The 19,140-nt window shown below is 43.1% G+C and overlaps 1 protein-coding gene and 1 long non-coding RNA gene across 3 annotated transcripts in view; both read left to right on the top strand.

Moving 5' to 3' along the window:
* DEDD2 (death effector domain containing 2) overlaps positions 1-15,977 on the top strand; it is a 36,103-nt gene extending 20,126 nt beyond the window's left edge. For both annotated transcript variants that reach the window (XM_069742094.1, XM_069742095.1), the window contains exon 5: positions 14,437-15,977. In XM_069742094.1, the coding sequence (XP_069598195.1) occupies positions 14,437-14,810 (374 nt within the window). In that variant the 3' untranslated portion in view covers positions 14,811-15,977. The remainder of the gene's footprint in view (positions 1-14,436) is intronic.
* Positions 1,527-8,298, top strand: LOC138651696 (uncharacterized). The gene is made up of 3 exons (XR_011315518.1): positions 1,527-1,663; positions 2,450-2,553; positions 8,263-8,298. It is a non-coding gene; the product is annotated as an uncharacterized lncRNA (long non-coding RNA).
* Positions 15,978-19,140: the final 3,163 nt, after the last annotated feature.

Here is a 19,140-nt window from a genome sequence, read left to right as displayed (position 1 = left end):
CATCTCTCCTGAATCCATATGTAATGAAGAACCACCGCCTCACTGAGAACAATCCTTCATCTTTCGTTATTAAAGGGCACTGCTTGCCTAGAATTGGCATTTTTTTTTTCTTCTTCTTTCAGTGGTTCAGACTAACGTTTTTCTAAAAAAGTTAAGTCATTTGCCCTGGTGTCTGTCCACTAACATTTTTCCTCTTACCTGCAATAATGCTTGATCCTCTGGTCATCTGTTACGTTCCACCTCTATGTAACAATCCAAATAACACCATAGATCCGTTTGCTGGAGCTGCATGTGTCCAAAGCTCTGAAGTGTTGTGGCGCTGCCGTTAGTACAGATGAGACCACTATATCACACTACCCAGTACTCGCTGATCCACACAGACTGGATGGCTTGATTTGCGTTGCAATTTCCTCCTGGGCATAATTTCTTCCTCTAGCTATAACATCCTTCTGTTTGGATTGTGTTGCTTTCCTTTATGAAGCTAAGCCAAGAAATAGGACCACACAATACAGGCACTGGCTCGAATAATATATTTAAAAAAAGAAAAAAGTGGCTTCATATTTGTCATTCGTCTTAAAAGACGCTTTATACAGCTACAAAACAGTGAAGAAATTCCTATAACTTGACACCCATTCTCAGTATCCCAAGTTTTGGATGTTTCTGTCCTTATGTAAATACTTGGGTGTACAGTTTTACTCCTGAAATTGTGTGCCCTCTACTTTTCTTTTTCGATGCCATTTTATATAGCCGTTTGCATCCGGAAAGCAAAACGCTTACGGTTCAAACCTGTCTACCTGCATGATTTGAACGCTAGGATTGCCTACCTTCATAGATTTTCTGAATTCAAGTGCTTAAAGAGATTGTCCGAGACGTTAACATTGATGGCCTATACTTAGGACAGTTCATCGATGTCTGATCGGTGGGGACCCCTGCCGGTCAGCTGTTCCTACTGTCGGCTGGAACTGCTCAGTTTCAGAGCTGCATAGCATAGCTCCGTCTAAGGCCGGGATCACACATGCGAGAAACACGTCCGTGTCACGCATGTGAAACCCAAGCTCTGGCGCCGGCACTCCAGAGCGGAGCGTGCGGCCGCATAAGAACACATGGAGCTGCACGCTCCGCTCCCAAGTGCCGGTGCCAGAGCTTGGGTTTCACATGCGAGACATGGACGTGTTTCTCGCATGTGTGATCCCGACCTAAGGAATAGTGTCTGACTCCGGATACACACCGTAGGCGATGGATGTGCAGTACCTGTCCACGGCCACTACTGCGCCGACGGAGCGGTGCTGTGGCAGCTCTGTAACTGAGCAGTTGGGGCCGCCGCAGACACCCGGAACAGCTGATCGGCCCACCTATCCTAGGGATAGGCCATCATTGTTAAAGTCCAGGACAACCCACTTTTATATGCACGCCCTAACCTGCTGCTGAAAAAACCACTCAAGCAGCTCATCCTTCCACCATTGCACGTCTGTTAGCTTCCCATTCTGTGTGTTCCCCCGGAACAAGGCCTCGGTTCAATGTGTCATGTCAATTTTATTTTTTTCCTGTGCTCCAACGTTTCATTTTGACAGTTGCAGGAAACAGTGCTCACGAAGAGATTTACTAATAAATCTAGTAAATGCAAAAACACAAATCTTCAAACCTGTGCTACCTGGATGAAACAGTAAGACCTTTCTACTCTTAAGTGTTGTGGTTTTTTTTTTTTTTCTTTTTTTTTGTCCTACGTAGAGTAACTTTTTTTTCACTTGCCAGATGGACCCGTTTGACTCGAGATTGGTCCTTTCTGACGTTGATAAAATACTATTAAAATTTTTCTAGTCCTCCGCATTGAAGATATCGATTTCTCTTCAGCAATTGCTGTGACAAATGCCCAATCAGTCTGTGTGATTTGTTCATTGGTTCAGCACTTGCAAAACACTGTTTTTGGTTTTAGAAGCAAAGAAAGTTCACACTTTGCATATGTATATAAAAGACTAGCGGAGAACCTTCCCTCAATTTCTTAGTCTTACCAGTGTGTTGCACCCCTGATATTTTTTTTTCCTTGAAGTATCCACGCTACTCTCACAAATTGTATATTAATAATTCTGTGGCACAAGGAATGGGGATGTGCTCAAATATTGCACCAAAGAAAACTAGAACCTCTTATTAATTCTCGCCCCAAGGGCATTTTTTTTAAAAAGCTCAGTTTGAGTTTGTACAAAAAAAAAAAAGATAACATTTCCATTTCACAAGGTGTACATCTATTAATATGTGGCTAAATATTTTTTTTTTCTACGGATCTCTTTCCGACAGGCGCTATTTCCAAATGTACAGTATTAAATGTGCATCCCCATTTTAGATTGTTGCTGTCCCTTTTACATAAAGTGCTCCTCCTAGATGTTTCATGTACATGTCATGGTATTATGTTGCTCTCTTCTTCAGTCGACTCTCTCTAAAATTTAACTTCCAGGTTTACTGAGAAAAGGTTGATGCTTAAGAAAGAGAGACAATCTCTCTGTGTAAAGAAATGATCATGAGCTCTACCCTTCAGAAATACAAGCATACCATGAAAAGGTAAATGTATGCCTTCTACAAGTCAGAGACAGACGAGGCAGTCAGTATTCCCGAGTCAGCCATGAGCGTCAGTATGGGTCCTCTTGCCCTCTGCATGCAGATACCGGACCCGCGTGCTCGACTATTAGATGTGTTACATATAATGCTGCTAGTCTACATGTTCACCTAGTCAGCCTTAGTTTTTTTTTCCGCTTAGAGCCCTTACTTTTCAGTAGTGGGCGATTTTTATTTTTATTTTTTTTTTTACAGTTTTTAGATCTATTAAACTGTTAATCCATTTCATTGAATGATTTGCCTGCTCTTAGTGCTCACTAGCTTTCTTGCCAGACTGTTGTTCATTTGCTGCAGATAACAGAAATAAAAGGTGCTATCGTATAATTACTTTGGACATAAGGTGTACATATGCTTTTTTATTTTATTTTTAAAGACCGTTTTAAGGAGGCTCTGTGGCGTTGGATAAAAAAAAAAAAAAAAAAAATTGCGCCTCCATACTCCAAAACTTGGTCAAGAATGCAGCGATTTCTGTAAACGCCCCTAGGATAGGTCATTAATGTTGGATCAGTTGAGATCAAATACCCGGCACCTCCAGCTATCAGGTATAAACCATATACAGAGAGGAATAACACGGCTCTGGTAATGGCTGATCTGTGCCGGACCCCTCTCCGACCTAATATTGATGACCTATCCGGAGGAGAATACTAGTGGACAAACGTTTAAAGAGGAACTTCAGTCACATATGAAAATTAATGAACACTACAGGAGTCAGTAATTTATTTGCTTAATAATAGATGCCCCATTATGGCTGAGATTGGAGCTGCAGCTACAAGGGCTTTTCGCAAAATTAGAATAGCATCAAAAAGTTAATTTTTATTTTAGTTCTTCAATACAAAAAGTGAAATGGATATATTATATAGTCATTACACACAGATCTATGTCACTTGTTTGTTTCTGTCAATGTTGATGATTATGGCTTGGAGCCAATGAAAACCCAAAAGTCATTATTTCAATAAATTAGAATACTCTATAACACCAGCTTTAAAAATGATTTTAAAATCTGAAATGTTGGCCTACTGAAACATATGTTCAGTAAATGCACTCAATACTTGGTCGGGGCTCCTTTTCCATCAGTTACTGCACCAATGCGGCGTGGCATGGAGGTGATCAGCCTGTGGCACTGCTGAGGGGTTATGGAAGCCCAGGTTGCTTTGATAGCAGCCTTCAGTTTGTCTGCATTGTGGAGTCTGGCGTCTCTCATCTTCCTCTTGACAATACTCCATAGATTCTCTATGTTAAGGTCAGGTGAGTTTGCTGCCAATCAAGCCCAGTGATACTGTTGTTTTTACACCAGGTATTGGTACTTTTGGCAGTGTGGACAGGGGCCAAGTCCTGCTGGAGAATGACATTTCCATCTCCAGATGTGTAAGAACTTGTTCTTTGCTTCGCAGGCTGATACCATTTTTGGGGTAGATACGATATTTTGATCACTCGTTGAATTTTTTTTCCCAGTGATTCGATTAGCAAACGGCATCCTGTTGTGTGTTTTTTTTTTTGTTTTTTTTTGTTGCTTGTTTTTTTTTAATATGCCATTTACAAAATTAATTTTATATTTTGATATACAAGCTTTTACCGATACTGAGATACAAAATGTTTTAGTTTTTTTTTTTTTTTTAAATGAGTGTGTCTTTGAAAATTTTAAAATTTGTGCTTTTTATATTTATATTATATTTATTATTTATTTTATATTTTTTAGTACCCTCATGGGACTTGGGGGAATTGCAGCATAGTGAAAAAATTATTATTTTTTTTAATGTATGAAGTCCATCCATAGAGTGGGCTTCACCGGAGGACCAAGACAAGCGTGTTGGGGGGCCTTCGGCAGGCCACTGGCTGTCGTAAAAACTCATCAGTTCCCCCCGCAATTGCGTCACGGGAAGCCAATGACATCTGCATTCTCGCAAGTTAAATGCTGCTGTCTGAGATTGACCGAGGCATTTAAGCAGTTTAACTTCAGCGATTTGGCTCATTCTCCATCCATTATAGTTACGGACATATGCCAGCAACATTACAGCTGTGGTATGGTAACACGACATTGCCCCTCTTTGGGATTGTAGGTAGCGTCTCGCTGCCTGCATACTACCATAGATTTACCAGGGAAATCATTAAAATGAGAGAAAAGGGCATATCATAATATTCTAATAAACTCTACTTAAATTTGTCAGGTCAGTATTTCAGTTGAACCACAGATGTTGAAGAATCGCAATAATAAAAATAAGCTAGTCCATCTGTCGTTAATGTCGCTTGTGGCTGAAGTTACTCTTTAAGCGTGGATTCACACGCTTCATATTTGTTGACGAAATTACTGATTCAAGTGCATGTTTCTGCATAGGAAGCACATGTGTTTTTCTTTGGAAGCCTCAATCGAGTGACTGGGTTCAGAAATATTTGGGCAGTGACACAAGTTTTGGCATTTTTAGATGTTTACCAGAACGCATACAGGATAGTTACCATATTTTGCAGTTTATAGGACGCATCCCAAATTTTGGGGAGAAAAATAGGGGGAAAAAAACTATAATAAAATGGTGGTGCAAATCTGTGCGTCTTATTGCTTACCGGGAGTGGCGGCTGCAGTGGAGTGGGATCCCAGGGTCTCTGCTGGCGGAGGCAGGAGTTGGGCGATGCTGTAGACCAGGGGTCCCCAACTCCAGTCCTCAAGGCCCACCAACATGTCATGTTTTCAGGATTTCCTTAAGGTACCGTCACACATAGCGACGCTGCAGCGATACCGACAACGATCCGGATCGCTGTTTGGTCGCTGGAGAGCTGTCACACAGACAGCTCTCCAGCGACCAACGATCCCGAGGTCCCCGGTAACCAGGGTAAACATCGGGTAACTAAGCGCAGGGCCGCGCTTAGTAACCCGATGTTTACCCTGGTTACCATCCTAAAAAGTAAAAAAACAAACGCTACATACTTACCTACAGCCGTCTGTCCTCGGCGCTCTGCTTCTCTGGTCTGGCTGTGAGCGCCGGGCAGCCAGAAAGCAGAGCGGTGACGTCACCGCTCTGCTTTCCGGCCGCTGTGCTTACACAGACAGTACAGGAGGAGTGCAGAGCACAGCACTGGAGGACAGACGGCTGTAGGTAAGTATGTAGTGTTTGTTTTTTTACTTTTAGGATGGTAACCAGGGTAAACATCGGGTTACTAAGCGCGGCCCTGCGCTTAGTTACCCGATGTTTACCCTGGTTACCAGCGAAGACATCGCTGAATCGGTGTCACACACGCCGATTCAGCGATGTCTACGGGGAGTCCAGCGACGAAATAAAGTTCTGGACTTTCTTCCCCGACCAGCGATCTCCCAGCAGGGGCCTGATCGCTGCTGCCTGTCACACTGGACGATATCGCTAGCGAGGACGCTGCAACGTCACGGATCGCTAGCGATATCGTCTAGTGTGACAGTACCTTTAGTCTTGCCCAGGTAATAATTGCATCACCTGTGCAATGCAAAGGAAATCCTGAAAACATGACCTGTTGGTGGGCCTTGAGGACTGGAGTTGGGGACCCCTGCTGTAGACCCCAGCCTGGGAGGAAGGGGTGTTTGGAGGTGCGACGCTTCGGGCTTTCAGTGGTGTGAAAATCTCCACTTATATATGCGGCGCCCTCAGCGGCCATTTTCCTGGAGTCCACCTCAATGTAAATGATATAAGTGCGGGGGCTCCAGGCTTTCACAAAATGTCGGCAGAGCCTCCGCACCACCGAACACCCCCTTCTCCCAGCCTGAGGCCTGCAGCATCGCCCCACTCCTGCCCCTGCCGGCAGCGACCCTGCTCCACTGCAGCCGGCAAGGTATATTCTAATTATAAGATGCACCCCCCAAAAAGTCTCTTATAATCTGAAAAATATGGTATATAATCAATATGGGCTTAAAGTGCAGACTCTCAGCTTAATTGGAGTAAGTGTTGAGGAATTAGTTAATATGCAGCCGCCTCTTTTCAAAGGGACCAAAAGTAATTGGACAATTATCTCAAAAGCTCTTTAACATTCTGCATGGGCTATTCCCTTGTTAATCCATCATCAATTAAGCAGGTAAAAAGTCTGGAGCTGATTCCAGGTGTGGCGTTTGCATTTGGAAGATGTTACTGTGAACCCACTACATGCGGCCAAAAAGAGCACTCAATGGAAGAGAAGCAGACCATGGCGGGGGGGATCCATCAGAGATGGTAGATATGTTAGGAGTGGCCAAATCAACAGCTCGGTACATTGTGCACAAAAAGAATAAAAGCACATTGCTGAGCTTGGGAACTCAAAAAGGCATGGACGTCCACGGAAGACAAAAGTGGAGGATGATCAAAGAATCCTTTCCACGCGGAAGAAAAATCCCTTCACAACATCCACCCAAGTGAAGAACACTCGCCAGGAAGTGGTTGCTTCAGTAGTCAAGTCTACCATAAAGAGAAGACTTCATGAGGGCAAATACACAGGGTTCACCACAAGGTGCAAATTATTAATCGTCCTTAAAAATGGGCCATGTTACACTTTGTCAGAAACCTCTAATGAAGCTGCCCAATTCTAGAAAAGTATTCTATGGACAGATGGCACTAAGGTCAACCCGTACCGGAACTATGGGAAGAAGAAAGTACGGCGAAGTCTTGGAACAGCCCATGAGCCAGAGCATACCGCATCATCTAACACACGCAGGCCGTGCGATGGCTGCCAGTGCACTGGGCCACTAATGTTTACTGATGATGTGACTAAAGACAGGAACAGCCAGATGAATCGTGTGTGTGCACAGGGCTATACTTTCTGCTCCGATTCAACCAAATGCAGCAAGGTTGACTGGACGGTGCTTCACAGAACAAATGGACATTGACCCAAACCATACTGTGAAAGTAAAGTGGAATATTCTGCATTGGCGAATGCGAGGGGCATTTCACATGCTTCAGACAAAACGTAAGGCTGAAAGACCCACAAACAAGCCACAAACTGGAGTCTGCTGCAGTAAAGCACCACAAAGAAGGCAACCTTCGATGGTAACCTCTATGGCTTCCAAGACTTCAGGCAGTTTGCATTGAATCCTTTGCAGGCAATGACTATTACGAATTTAATTTTGTCCAATTACTTTTGAGCCCCTGAAATGAGGAGGCTTTGTCGAAAAACGGCTGCAAATCCTAAAATATTTTGCAGGATATTTTTGTTCAACCCCCTTTTAATTAAACCCAAATGTCTTCACTTCAATTGCATCCAAGTCAGAGCTGAAATCACGAAGATCCGGTCCCTGCCCGAATATTTCTGGACCCAACTGTATTTCTGAAACCAACGCATACACAACTAAACTTTTCCTAAACTCGTGGGGACGCTGTCCTTTTAACAAAAGGACAAAAACAAACTAGCAGCGTGCCGTATTCCTTGCAGTTTTTACAGCCACATTATTTTGTTGTTTTTTTTTCCCCATACACGAGTAGTGCTAGAAAACATGTATGTATAGATATGCCTTATTCCAAGATGCACCTTTTATCTTCTGCTATCTGCCGCTACACCAGATTTATTTTATTTTTTTCAGTTTAGTACAGAGGAAAAAAGTATATTGTGTAACGATACTTATAGAAAGGACACCTTTTTTTTTTTTTGTCATGAAAGTGAATATGTTGCTACTTAGAAAAGAAATGTTCTGTGTATTTGTCAAAAGCTCAACCTGTCTCTCTCGGTTCACAGTTAATACCGCCAATGGAAAAAACCTTAAAAAGCTGCTCTGACAGCCTGGCTCTGCAACTCAATGGTAAACATGGGAGCAAAAAAATACAAGCTCGTGTTGTTTCTGCTTCCGTCCGCGCTGTATTATACGAGCTGCTCCGGTCCTCCGACGCGTTCTCGGTCTCCTCGTGGACAATCACTTTATTCAGGAGTCCTAAACCTGACTGCTGTGGGTGTTCTTTCAGTTCTGATGTAAAAATAAAGATTTCAATTTTTTTTTTCTTCCTAGTGTAATTTTAAGAAAAGAATAAATGGAAGTTCAGATCTAGTATGGCTCATTGTATACGACTGCACTCCACGGATGCTTTAAAATTAGACTCGTACTGGTGACTATGTACAAAAATAAAGCTGTCTGTCAAATTGGTACAACGTGAATGTCTGAGGGGTGGCTTCCCCGCTTATTGGGAATTTTATTACCAAATTATGTCATGTGGATGTAAAAAGACTATACCATTGATTTTTTTTTTTTTTTTTTGGCTGGGAAAACAACCTTTTTTAATAAAAATTTGATTTTTGAATAACATCAGCTCTATAGTCATCGTATCTAAAACCTGCATGTGTCTATGTATAGTGTGTGTGTAAAATCTACAGAGATGGCTGCTTGTGCCATCAAATAACACGTGCTACAGTCAACGCATAGATGACTATCCAGCCATCGTTGTTCAAAGCCAGATCTTCAATGAAAATCTGGGTGAGGAAGGTGAAGTGTGTAAGGCTTTGTTCACACCAATAGTTTGCCATGATTCATTTAAAAACGAAAGAGTAAGTCACATGGCCGTATAATTCAGAGGAGGGTAACACAACGCTCGGACTGGCCATCAGCTCTCACGAGAGGAGCGGGACAGGACGTTTTTCTATGCAGCTGTCGCGCTTTGGTCGGGAAAGGTGACGGCCAGTCCGAGCATTGCAATCTTAGTCCGAGCTATACAGCCTTGTGAGTCTCCCCTTCAGGGGGTTTTTCAGGACTTTTTTTTTTTTTTTTTTTTTACCCTGTATGGTGCGAAGCACTTATCACAAGGTAGTTGCTAATAACGACCTACCTGTTCAGTCCTGGCAGCAATTCTTCTTCTGCTTCCATTGATGTCCTGTTGCCAGATCAGTGCCTTCTCTTCTGCTCTGCTGACATATTGACAACCGAATCTCCACTGCTTAAAGCTGAACCAACATGACCAACAGAGTGGAAGAGAAGGCACTGCTCCGTTGATGTCGCAGGAAGCGGAAGGATTGTCACCAGGAGCTCTTGTCACACAGCAGAACAGGTAGGTAGTTAGGTAGGTAGTTGGCAACCATCTGCTGAGAAATGCTTGGCCCCATAAAAAAAGAAACTAAGAAAAAAAAAAAAGGTCCCGATAACAGTCTTAGGCTAGTTTCACACCAGCGTTTACCTGATCTGCGGCGGGCTGCGGACTTCCTGCGTGAAGCCCCACCCTCGACCGCACCTCTGCCTCCAGCTCCGCCTACTTCTGCATGCGGCCTGCGTACCTATCTTTAACATTAGGTACGCAGGTCGTGCGGCTGTATGCGGATGCTTCCGCATGCGTCGTTTTGACGATGCGGAGAAAAAAAATGCTACAGGCTGCGTCCTATGCTGGTCGCCGCATCGTCAAAACGACGCATGCGGAAACATCCACATATAGCGGCACGACCAGCGTACCTAATGCTAAAGATGGGTATGCAGGCCGCATGCAAACGTAGGTGGAGCTAGCGGCGGAAGTGTGGCCGAGGGCGGCCCTTCACGGAGGAAGTCCGCAGATCAGGTAAACGCTAGTGTGAAACTAGCCTGAAGCTATGTGCACACGCTGCGGATTTTGCTGTGGATCTGCAGCGGTTTTGACGCTGCGGAGTCCCAGCAGTTTTCCCTGAGTTTACAGGACCATGTAAACCTATGGAAAACCATATCCGTAGTGCACATGCTGCGTAAAAAAAAAAAAAAAAACGTGCGGAAACATAGCGTTGTTTATTCCGCAGCATGTCAATTCTTTGTGCGGATTCCGCAGCGGTTGAATCCACAGGTGTAAAACCACATGTGAAATCTGCAAAAAAAAAAAAAACGCGGTAATTCGCAGTGCGGTTTACTTGCGGATTCACCAAAATCAGCCTGGAAAAATCCGCGGGACTTTCCACAACGTGTGCACGTAGCCTCAAGTATTTTCTAATGAACTCCAAGCTTACAAAAGAAAAAAAAAATCATTAAAAAGGTTAGTGCAGAGTGTCTTCCCCATGATTTAATGTCTGGTGTGGCAGGGCAGTGCCGGTATCCTGTGTGTGGCCTGTTCTATTAGTCGGACGTGTGTATACGGTCTGCAGTGGTCTTTCTGCACTTCTGATGTCAAATTCAGAAAGAGGGGGCTGCACAAACCCTTTCATTTACTAATGGATTGAAATGGTACCGGATATCCCTTTTAGGAAAAAAGCATGGTATTTAAATAAACCCTTGACATTGCCACTAATTGTGGAGACAAGATTGGTCAGTGAATTCTCGAAATATTCAGTGAAAGGCAATCTGAAGCGTATCAGAATTCACATAATTGTCTGCCTTTGTTTTGCACAAAATGCCACATGAAAAATAAACTATTTGCTCATTTTCCTGACGTGGCACAGTGTCTCATCTGCAACAATTTTAGTATTTGCTTATCAATGTATTTTTAATAATTGAATGTAAATCTTCCTGTACAATGCATCTACAGGTCCTTCTCAAAAAATTAGCATATAGTGTTAAATTTCATTATTTACCATAATGTAATGATTACAATTAAACTTTCATATATTATAGATTCATTATCCACCAACTGAAATTTGTCAGGTCTTTTATTGTTTTAATACTGATGATTTTGGCATACAACTCCTGATAACCCAAAAAACCTGTCTCAATAAATTAGCATATTTCACCCATCCAATCAAATAAAAGTGTTTTTTAATAACAAACAAAAAAAACAACAAATAATAATGTTCAGTTATGCACTCAATACTTGGTGGGGAATCCTTTGGCAGAAATGACTGCTTCAATGCGGCGTGGCATGGAGGCAATCAGCCTGTGACACTGCTGAGATGTTATGGAGGCCCAGGATGCTTCAATAGCGGCCTTCAGCTCATCCAGAGTGTTGGGTCTTGCGTCTCTCAACTTTCTCTTCACAATATCCCACAGATTCTCTATGGGGTTCAGGTCAGGAGAGTTGGCAGGCCAATTGAGCACAGTAATACCATGGTCAGTAAACCATTTACCAGTGGTTTTGGCACTGTGAGCAGGTGCCAGGTCGTGCTGAAAAATGAAATCTTCATCTCCATAAAGCATTTCAGCCGATGGAAGCATGAAGTGCTCCAAAATCTCCTGATAGCTAGCTGCATTGACCCTGCCCTTGATGAAACACAGTGGACCAACACCAGCAGCTGACATGGCACCCCACACCATCACTGACTGTGGGTACTTGACACTGGACTTCAGGCATTTTGGCATTTCCTTCTCCCCAGTCTTCCTCCAGACTCTGGCACCTTGATTTCCGAATGACATGCAAAATTTGCTTTCATCAGAAAAAAGTACTTGGGACCACTTAGCAACAGTCCAGTGCTGCTTCTCTGTAGCCCAGGTCAGGCGCCTCTGCCGCTGTTTATGGTTCAAAAGTGGCTTTACCTGGGGAATGCGGCACCTGTAGCCCATTTCCTGCACACGCCTGTGCACGGTGGCTCTGGATGTTTCCACACCAGACTCAGTCCACTGCTTCCTCAGGTTCCCCAAGGTGTGGAATCGGTCCTTCTCCACAATCTTCCTCAGGGTCCGGTCTCCTCTTCTCGTTGTACAGCGTTTTCTGCCACATTGTTTCCTTCCAACAGACTTACCATTGAGGTGCCTTGATACAGCACTCTGGGAACAGCCTATTTGTTGAGAAATTTCTTTCTGGGTCTTACCCTCTTGCTTGAGGGTGTCAATGATGGCCTTCTTGACATCTGACAGGTCGCTAGTCTTACCCATGATGGGGGTTTTGAGTAATGAACCAGGCAGGGAGTTTATAAAAGCCTCAGGTATCTTTTGCATGTGTTTAGAGTTAATTAGTTGATTCAGAAGATTAGGGTAATAGGTCGTTTAGAGAACCTTTTCTTGATATGCTAATTTGAGACAGGTTTTTTGGGTTATCAGGAGTTGTATGCCAAAATCATCAGTATTAAAACAATAAAAGACCTGACAAATTTCAGTTGGTGGATAATGAATCTATAATATATGAAAGTTTAATTGTAATCATTACATTATGGTAAATAATGAAATTTAACACTATATGCTAATTTTTTGAGAAGGACCTGTATAACAAGCCGAGCTTGTCTTCAGTCTCCTCTGTATGTTTTATGTACCTGTTTAAAATAGAAAATCAGATTCGGTCGTCACACAGGCAAGATTTTTTTTTTAATGCTCCACCCAAGAGCCTTGTGCACTTGTGATATCCCATTGGTTAACGCGTTATTCCAAATCATCATTCCGCGGTTTCTTCTGAATCGATTTTATGGTGCGGTGAATCAGAAATTATCCAGAAAATATTTTGCCTGTTGGCGGTGGCGCATCTGATCTGTGCAACCAGGAAAAAAAACAAAACCGTAAAGCATTTGTGGGATGACTACCATTCTTGTTAATAATGTGGTAAATGTTTCATGGCACAATAAAAACACAACTGTCTCGTGTGCAAGCCTCTAATCCCGGGAAGATAGAAGATTGTGTCCTGCCAAGATTACTAGACCTCTGTATAAAGCCTAAATAATATGCCAAGTGGATAGTGAGCGCGGAGTACAACATTGTATGTGTTGCTGGTTTGAGTTGGATCAGTTTGTCCTTGCAGTGATCACCTGGAAGCTTTCCACATGGGCAGAATTACAAACAATGATGAAGCTGCAACTTGAGTATGGTACGCCTTCCTTTTTTGTTCTTTGTTTACTTTGGGCTCAAGAACTAACAGGCAAATCTCTGCTGGCTCAGAGCAGTCAGATTGCTCCAGCTGGTTGACTCTACGCTTACCACCGACGTCTCTGCAACAAAGCAACCACTTGTCTTCTGCTCCGCTCTGTCCATGGGGTGTGACGGTCTGTTATGCTGATTGACAGCCTGCTACTTAGCTGCAGAGAGCAGCTGTCAATCTGCATGACGTCAACCGAGCAGCATGGAAGAGGAAGGGCTGCTCTTGCAGCAGGAGCAGTCCATGACCGCCCTGAGGCGGCGCCGGGCAGAACAGGAAGGTTAGCAGCGACCTGCTTTTTTTCCACCTAAGACCTAGAGTAAAAAATAAACTAGTCCTGAAAACCCCCAGCTTTATTCTAGCGTTGACCTATAATGTATTGCCTCCTTTTCTGAGAGCAAAATACTTGGTCCTGACATTTTTCTCTAGCCTTAGCGGCTTTTTCATAATTTTTTATACAGGATTCATCATTAATCCTTAACCCTTTTGTCCACTCAAAAGGGGGGGAATCTCGCTTCCGCTAGAATAGGCTTCCTATAGCTCCCGATTTTCCCGCTCCCCTTTCATTGATCTTAATACTTCAGGGAGATGTCATTTGTATGTACAGACAAGCGCACAGAAATGTTCTATTTTGCACTCTTGGTTAAATACTTCTACAGGTTGACTGACCTTCAACAAGAACAGAAAAAAAAAAAAAATCACGTAAGCGTATGTAACAAGCCACCTATCTGTTCTCCTATCCAAGTGGTATTCATTCTGGTCGTATATTCCCATTCCTACTTGTTCTTGTTAATTAATACTATAACGAATCCAGTAAAAGCTGCAGATACTTTACCGAGCCATTTTACCTTGCAACCATCTAAAAACAAGACTCAGACTTGAAGCGATTATACCTACATGTCCTGTTGCCATTAAGAGAAAAAAGCTCGGAAATACGAGGACAAGTCTGTTTCAATTGTAGGACATCTCCTAAATCTTAGCATTGGCTGCAAACTGGTAACTACAATGTGCTCTCTAGTGCTTTAGAGCCGTTACAGTTTTGCTGGTCCTTGGTATTTTGAAGGATATACTCTAATAGTGGTTAAAGTTGCATGATTTTGTAGAATTTTATTTGTTACTTTTTCCTAATTGTTTCTGTTTTGTTCTTCCCTCCCTTTTTTTGTTTTTGTTTCCCCCTTTCCACCTACCTCCCGTTTTTCAGGAATCAGATTGCGCGTTCGAGCAGAGTACTGCCGCCACGACGCGATTCTTAACCAGAACGTTCTGTCCATAAAGCAGGATCCGCTGGAGAAGCAATTTGATCTGTTTAGCCAGTCCAACACTGTGCTAAAATCCAGAGACCTGGGCTCCATCATCTGCGATATTAAGTTCTCCGAACTGTCTTACCTGGACGCTTTTTGGACGGACTACATGAACGGCTCCCTGCTGGAAGCGTTGAAAGGCGTTTTCATCACAGATTCTCTGAAGGAAGCTGTAGGACAAGAAACCATTCAGCTTCTCGTTAATGTAGATGAAGACGATTATGAAGAAGGTCGGAGGATGCTGCTGGAGAGCTTCCCTCAACGGGCGGATTGAGCGCCTCAAATAAACTCGTGTTACCGTTGAGAAGCACTTAACTGTGTCACCAGGAATAAAATATATAGAAACTGCGTTTTGGCTTTTCCGCAGAGTCCTGCGTTTCTAAGGAGTTGTTACTACTTGGACGGGAAAAAAAAAATTGATTTTTCAAAAGGGGGATGTGAAATATCAAAAATCTCCAGATCAGAGGCTGATGTATTCATGATCCCATTCCAGTGCGGGAGATTATTACAGTAGTTTGTTTTTTTACAATTTGGGGAAGCGCTTACTACATCTTCCCATTCCTATATATACACCAGGCAGTACCATCTATACTGACTGCGTATTTTTGTCTGCAATCATACCCCTGAAGGGTAAAAAAAAAAAAAAAATTTTTTTTTTTATTAAACAGTCTATAAGCAAAATAAATATGTTGCGCTAACTTGTATGGCTAAAATTTAATAATTTGCGACTGGAGGTCTTTGAAGACCTCTTTATTTTGGAATTCTAATTTTCTTGTTTAAATATAAAAAAATGTATGTATGAATATAACCGTGAACATAAATGGATAGAGACAGCAATATAATATAATATTTATTGGCAGCAGATGCTGCTGGTTTATTATATCTCTACCTCGTGGCTCTACTCATGTTCCTACTACGGCTGTAGCCACACTAACGAGTACGATAACGGGGGGAGCGGAGGATATAGTAAGAAAGGTAATCGGTTGCATGGCATCACATGCATAGGTCTTGCATCTGGTAAGCGGATTGGCGTAATTTTCATAGATGGAGTCCGCCTACAAACACGATTGCTTCTGGTTTGCCTAGACAAACGCTTTACTACACTGTACTGCCGGTCAGCATGACTTTAAATGCAACGGTAGTTTCACAGAACAGTGCAGAAGATTGGGGGGGAAGGGGGACGCTTTTCGGTTTTGCTTTTCCACTATGAAGAGATGAAGGACCCCGCACCAGGTATTCTCGTTTCGTTAAATGTGCTCCTTGTCATCCCTTTTGACTTGTATAACAAAATGATCTTTGTACTGGATCCCATTTAAAGGGATATTTTTTTTTACTATGTACATAAAAGGCTTTTAGAGAAAGCGTTGAAAAAAAAAAGTTTTTTTGTAACATTTCAAAATCTCTTGTAAAAACATAATAAAGACGTCTATTCAATATTGAATGTTTTTTTTTTTTTATTCTTGGCCTTTATCAAAGTGCATCGTGGAGCTTTTGAAGACTTTCTGCATTTATTTCATAAGCAGTTTTTTTTTTGTATAGAATGGTGGATGAGGGAGAAGTGATTCAGAAAGTGATCATCCTGAAAACAAGAAAACTGGGTACTGAAAATGTGACCGTTGTGTGAAAGCGTTGGCCCCTTTCCTGATTTCCTATTCTTTTGCATGTTTGTCACACTTAAATGTTTCAGATCACCAAATGATACAGGAAAGAAATATATCTTGGTACCGTGTTCGCCAGTAGATAGAAAAATATTTAGAATTGAGAGTCCTCAGTGGTTGATACCTTTTAATGGCTAACTGAAAAGATGGTAACAAATTGCAAGCTTTCGAGACTACACAGGTCTCTTCATCAGGCAAAGACTAAAATTCTTCAGCATTTGTTTTAGTCTTTGCCTGATGAAGAGACCTGTGTAGTCTGGAAATCTGCAATTTGTTACCATCTTTTCAGTTGGCCATTAAAAGGTATCAACCACTGAGGACTCTCAATTCTAAATATTTTTCAGATCGCCAAACACATTTAAACATTAGACAAAGATAACACAAATGAACGCAAAATGCAATTTTTAATTGAAGGTTTTTAAGAACCCCTTCATGCCACAGCCCATTTTTGCATTTGTTTTTTTGCTTCCCAGAGACGTAACTTTTTTTTTTTCTCTGTCCATATGGACATGTGAGGGCTTGTTTTTTTGCGGGACGAGATGTACTTTCGAACGACACCATTTGTTTTACCATATAGTCTATCGGAAACAAGAAATTCCAAGTGTGGTTAAATTGCAAAAAGAGTGCAATTCCACAACTTACTTTTTTTTTTTTTTTAACCATATTCACCAAATGCTAAAACTAAAGGTCATCATAACGAGTTTGTAGATACCAAACGTGTCTGGGTTGTTTTTCAAGTGGTGAAAAAAAATCCAAAGTTTGTTTTAGAAAAAAATAAAAATTTGTGCCATTTTCCATGATTTGGGGCTGGGTGAGGGCTTGTTTTTTGCGTACTGAACTGACTTTTTTTTTTATACCATTTTGGTGTAGAAACGTACAATCTCTGCTTGCTGTCATCTGTTGCTTATCATCCTGCAACATTTCCCTTAATGGTATATAACAGTGCCTGATGAATGTTTGCTAAATTCATTTGTTGCATTGTATTCAATACTTATTGCTGTACAGCCATGCTTGGGTCATAATAGATACTGTCGGGTGCAAGGTGTTGCAGCATATGGTTGTAGCCAGGCCCAGTGCCTTTGATCATGTAACCTCACCCGGTGTGTTGGCCAGTTGCTAATTTATCCCAAATCTGCTCCCACAATCCCTCTCACCTGATCCTCTACTTAAGGTACCTTCACACTGAGCGACTTTAGAACGATAGCGATCCGTGACGTTGCAGCGTCCTGGATAGCGATATCATTGTGTTTGACACGCAGCAGCGATCAGGATCCTGCTGTTACATCGCTGGTCGGAGCTAGAAGTCCAGCACTTTATTTCGTCGCTGGATCACCCGCTGACATCGCTGAATCGGCATATGTGACGCCGATTCAGCGATGTCTTCACTTGTAACCAGGGTAAACATCGGGTTACTAAGCGCAGGGCCGCGCTTAGTAACCCGATATTTACCCTGGTTACCTAAAAAAAAAAAAAAAACACTACATACTTACATTCCGGTGTCTGTCGCGTCCCTCGCAGTCAGCTTCCCGCACTGACTCTGAGCGCCGGCCGTAAAGCACACACCGCTGTGCTCTGCTTTATGGCCGGCCGGCGCTCACAGTCAGTGCGGGAAGCTGACTGCGAGGGACGCGACAGACACCGGAATGTAAGTATGTAGTGTTTATTTTTTTTTTTTTTTAGGTAACCAGGGTAAATATTGGGTTACTAAGCGCGGCCCTGCGCTTAGTAACCCAATGGTTACCTGGGGACCTCGGCATCGTTGGTCGCTGGAGAGCTGTCTGTGTGACAGCTCTCCAGCGACCACACAGCGACGCTGCAGCGATCGGCATCGTCTATATCGCTGCAGCGTCGCTTAATGTGACGGTACCTTTAGTCCTTTAAATTTAGTAGAATTCTAGAGGGGCACGCGTGCGGGTCAGGCACGAGTCTCTCGGCAGCAAAGTATCATGGCAGCTAAAGTATCGTGAAGTGCAGTTATTTCAACGGCAGGAGTCAGGACCCCACTCTATGCATCTGTCTCTTTTGGGTATGTCTGCTGAATAAGCACTTCTTATTACTTGGACCTAGCTTTTGTATTAACCCATCTTACTCCTTCATCATGTTTACATATGCCCTTACAGTATTTGCTCCACTAATCCTCTCTCTACTTCGCTATCCACAAACCCCGGCACCCCCTAACCAAATAATCATCCTCCCTTCCCTCTTTCCTCCCCACCTGACCTCCTCCGCTGACCTGCTCCTCAACCTCAGATCTCTCCTAATAAAACACAAAACAGGCCGCCCACTCTCCTTGTCCCACCTGCTGTCTCTCTCTGCTTCTCCTCTCTACTGTCGTCATATCTCCCAACCTGGACCCCCACAGCTCATACCTCCCATTACTAACCCTCCTACCGCTTCCTATCTAATATCAACTACCGCATTCTTTCCAACATAAAACCCGTGCCCCTGACTACCCCCACCCCCCCTGCTCCCTCTGACAGCCTCCCCTGCTGCGCTGTTACGGTGGCCTCCACTTCACCCACACCCCTCGCCCCGGCAACAGACATGGTGAAGGAGTGGGTCTTCTCCTTTCTTCAAACTGCACCTTAAACCCAATCCTACCTCTACCCTGCCTTATCCTCCCCTCTTTTGAAGTCCACTCTGTCCGCATCTACTCTCCCTCCAACCTCCAAGTGGCCGTCATATACCGACCTCCGGGCCCGGCCACTGCCTTTATTGACCAATTCTCCACCTGGCTTCTTCACTTTCACTTCTTCACTTTCTCTCTGCTGACATTCCCACCATCATCATGGGTGACTTCAACATCCCCACTGATACCCTTCAGACAGCAGCCTCCAAACTTCTGGCCCTTACTTCATCTTTTGGACTCACTTACTGGTACTCCGCAGCCACCCACACAGACGGACATACCTGGTCTTCACCACCTCCCCTCTCCCTCTTTCTGAC

The sequence above is a fragment of the Ranitomeya imitator genome, chromosome 10 (genome assembly GCF_032444005.1).
Source record: "Ranitomeya imitator isolate aRanImi1 chromosome 10, aRanImi1.pri, whole genome shotgun sequence".
NCBI classification, from domain to species: Eukaryota; Metazoa; Chordata; class Amphibia; order Anura; family Dendrobatidae; genus Ranitomeya; species Ranitomeya imitator.
The sequence above is the reverse complement of the archived record's forward strand: the minus strand, read 5'-3'. Positions and strand labels throughout refer to the sequence as shown.